Source organism: Phalaenopsis equestris, unplaced genomic scaffold (assembly GCF_001263595.1).
Source record: "Phalaenopsis equestris unplaced genomic scaffold, ASM126359v1 Scaffold000428, whole genome shotgun sequence".
Lineage (NCBI taxonomy): Eukaryota > Viridiplantae > Streptophyta > Magnoliopsida > Asparagales > Orchidaceae > Phalaenopsis > Phalaenopsis equestris.
The window spans coordinates 3145593-3149292 of NW_018164869.1; the positions used below are offsets into that span (position 1 = coordinate 3145593).

Consider the following 3700-nt stretch of genomic DNA (forward strand, 5'->3'; position numbering starts at 1 on the left):
TATTACAAGTGTCGTGCATCGTGACTTTTTGGTTGGCAGCTATATTGTTAGTTGTGAGTCCCTTAGGGCCATGGGTTGAAGCCCGTCTAAGTGCATCTACCATGCACTGCGCGATCGAGTGGTTAGGGAAATGTTCTATTCGGGACAGCTTTCTTGACCAAAACTAATGATAGGTGAGATCAGGTAAATGACGTATTCGGGACAACTTTCTGCATACTTTGTGTTTTAGACTGTCAAAACAGATTTGTTTGAGAAACTATTTTCTTACCATTTTCTAAAAATTTCAATGATGTAAAATAGTTTTATTCAACAAGTGAGGTGACTGTAAAAAATTTATCTAATTTTTTTAGAAAAAATATATGTTTATAATTTTCATCGTAGCTTTCTAAAATATTATTTTCTCACATTTATCTTTTTTTTTTTAAGTTACAGCCACCCTAAAAGATCCTAAGTCAGTAAAGCAATGGATCTTGAGCTTGTGCTAGTCTTACTCCTCTTAGAGGAAAAATTATTAGGTCAGGACTTCAGATGCCACTCCGGATTCATCCAAACTCCAATAGTTGGGCCCCACAATCCCAGGTGTGCCCGCTTAACACATGGTGCCCCGGATGCAATATTTGCTCCTCTTAGAGAAAGAGAGTTTTTGTCAGACATTATATACTGAAGATGGGATTGTTGTTGGTCATACAAAATTGGAGCCTATAGACGATAAGTGTCAATTCTGACCTAAACCAACTTAGGCTCTTCTTGGGACTGCTTTTTTCACATGGCACGGCTCCAAACCGCAAAAAATTACTGTTTGGCTGACAGCTTCGCGACCGAACGACCCTTAAGCTAACGAGAAGCGAGACGCAGGATCGACCCCGCGCCCCCAACTTTCGTCTCGCTGATATTCGAAATTGCCCTCGCGAAAGAAGCCCCAGCGTTCCGTCCCGAGCCTTCTTCTTCGTCGTCCAGGAATCGACCACGCAGCCCTAGCGATCCTTCTGGTGTCGTCCCGCGCCTTCCTTCTTTGTCGCAATTGCGCCGTCTCGCCATATCTACAGGAAGCACGCGCCTTCTACTTCGTCGACTCCATGCCTCATAAGCTCCGTGAGTGGCTTCTCCTTATTGGTTTCACTTTCACTTAATTGGAGAAACCAAAATCTTCTGCTTTGAAGCAATAATCCTACTACATTTTGATATGATTTTGAAACTAAATTTAGTGTCTGAGAACTACTTAGATATCTCATTTTGATGAAGTTTTAAAGAACTCTCTTGAGCTATTGTTATAAGATTCCTCTTTTCACTTTTAAAAATTTTTATTATTTTATGATGTATTGCATCTTACATGTCTAAATGATTGTTGTTTGTGTAATATGCTTGGTGAAATTCATGAATTGTCAATCACGCTATTTATGCGATACAGTAATTGACTATATTTTTTTTCTGTAAGGTGGCTAAATGTGTGAAATTTTTTTGGATTCAGATCTCAATTTTGTTTTGTATGAATAACTGATGTTGGTACATATTTTTGCAATATGAATTTAACAGCAAAGCTCTGTGCATTCCCACATATGCTAAGAACAATATTATAAAATTGGGGTGGAATCGTCATTTTTCCAGTAACAGTTGTTGCACAGCTGTGTGAAAACAGCTTTCCCCACACAGCTTACTGGGGCAATGCAGCTGCAGCTGAGAAGCTGAAATGCTGCAACTACGCCAAACAGAGCTTCCTTAGTAATAGGGACAACAAAGATTTTCCTTAGCATATAAATTTTTCTTTTTTGAAAAGTTAAAGATAATTCTTTATAATATAATGTGTAGGTGTTGATATGCAAATATATAGGAAATATATGTAAACTTCCTAAAGATAAAATAATTTACAGATAATGATGCAGATCGCATTCAACAATTAAATGAAATTTTAAAAAATATTACGTCTAATTATTTGAATATGTGGACGACGATATGAATCGCACCACGCTGTATGCAATTCACAGCATTCACATATCCGTCATTCATATAATTTGAAAAGCTTTATTCGATGAAGCCATGGGCGATAGGGCTCCTTTCACCCCCATTGGTGGTGGTAAGAGTGTAAACAAGTTCGAGTCGAGCTCGAGCGAGCCTCGGCTTGAGCTTGACTTGCTAGCTTATCAAGCATAGTTCGCGAATCACAGCCAAGCTCGAGCCAGCTCACTGAGTCTGCTCTGACTCACTTACAGTCTTAGGTGGTGGAATGGAAAACCGGGAGGTCGTCCGTGAACTCTCCAAACACAGAGAGGCTATCCAGCTCGAACAGATCCGAGCTCGAGACGCTTTCGCAATCCTCCAGATCCTCTATCTTCTCAAAACCTCTCAACAACTCTACCATCATCTGCGAATCTCCGCAGCAGCATCGATTTACGATGCTCGCAGGCGAGAATGGCAACGATCGCTCTTGCTTCTCGAGGCTTTTAAAACATGGGCCCGTTTTGCTGGTGCTCGAAAAGGAGGAGGACGAATAGCTCACCGGATACTCCACGCAGCCAGCGAGCTTGGGTCTGGTCGCTGTTCTGTCTCCGACGCCGGCAAAAATGGTGTTGATTAAGGCGGCGAGGCGAGATCCAGGTGATGCAGAGGTCGGCGATTTTTGCAGAGCGCGGATCCGGGTGCGAATGGAGCGATTGGGCTTGTTTGTTTGCGGAGATTTTGGTGGATCGATTCGGATGGGTTTGGATCGGGTGAGAACAGGGCGATGGGGGGTGGTGGAGTCGAAGTCGACGGAAGAGAATCCGACGATGCTAGAGGAAATGGAGGGGATGGTGGTGGAGAAGAAGCGTCGATGGCGAGGATCGTCGGAGGGATTACGCGAGCGGCGAAGGATCGCTGGAGGTTGTGGTGGTGGTGGGCGTTTCTTGTCGGTTGATGAAGCGGGGAGGCACGGAGTTGAGGTAGCGGAATCGTCAATGGAGCGGCAGATGAGGTCGAGGAGTGAAGAAGAGAAGGAGGGAGATTGTGGCTGCTGTTTCTTCCATCTCTCCATTTTTTGATTGGGTGTAAGAGGAGAGCAATTGGGTATGGAGTCGGATTAGAAAGGCCGATGGAGGGCGTTATGCTTTGCAGGAGCGGAGCGGAGCGGAGGAGAGCGGAGGAGGAAGAGAGAGGAAGATGGGCTTGGGAATGGAGAGGGACGGGACTGCATTTTATAGCTTAACGATGCGGGAGGTACTGAGTTGGCACTAATGCTTAAGTGGCTTATCGTTATTTGAGCCGGGCTTTTGCTGCTTTAGGCGCAGCAAATAGGCTTTGTGGGGTTGGTTTTGGGTAAAATATTTGCGTAACGCAGCATTACGTACGTCTAGGGTTATTTAAGGGTACAGGTATTATATTGAGTTATATCGTGTGTAACTTTCGTATAATTCCTTTATAATTTCCGTATAACTTATTTGTATTAGGGCTGTCAAAAAAGCTCGTTGTTCGCGAACAGTTCGTGTTCGGTTCGTCAATGAGTTCGTGTTCGATTCGTTTGATAAGTAAACGAGACAAACGCGAACAAATTTTTTTCGTTTGGTTATTTAAACGAACCAAACACGAACAGTGATGCGTTCGTTCGTGTTCGAATCGTTATTGTTTGAAATATAAAATAATATAAAATAATTATATATAAAAAATTTATTATATTTTAAAACATTAAATTTTATAAATTATAATATATAATAAAATAATAATAATAATA

General features: G+C 42.2%; 1 protein-coding gene across 1 annotated transcript; it reads right to left on the reverse strand.

Annotated features, from left to right (window-relative positions):
* Nucleotides 1–1926: 1926 nt before the first annotated feature.
* Nucleotides 1927–3273, reverse strand: LOC110027429 (protein BIG GRAIN 1-like B). Its single transcript, XM_020728873.1, has one exon. The coding sequence runs from the start codon at nt 3005–3007 to the stop codon at nt 2210–2212; it is 798 nt and encodes a 265-aa protein (XP_020584532.1). The 5' UTR covers nt 3008–3273; the 3' UTR covers nt 1927–2209.
* Between the last annotated feature and the right edge of the window lie 427 nt (nt 3274–3700).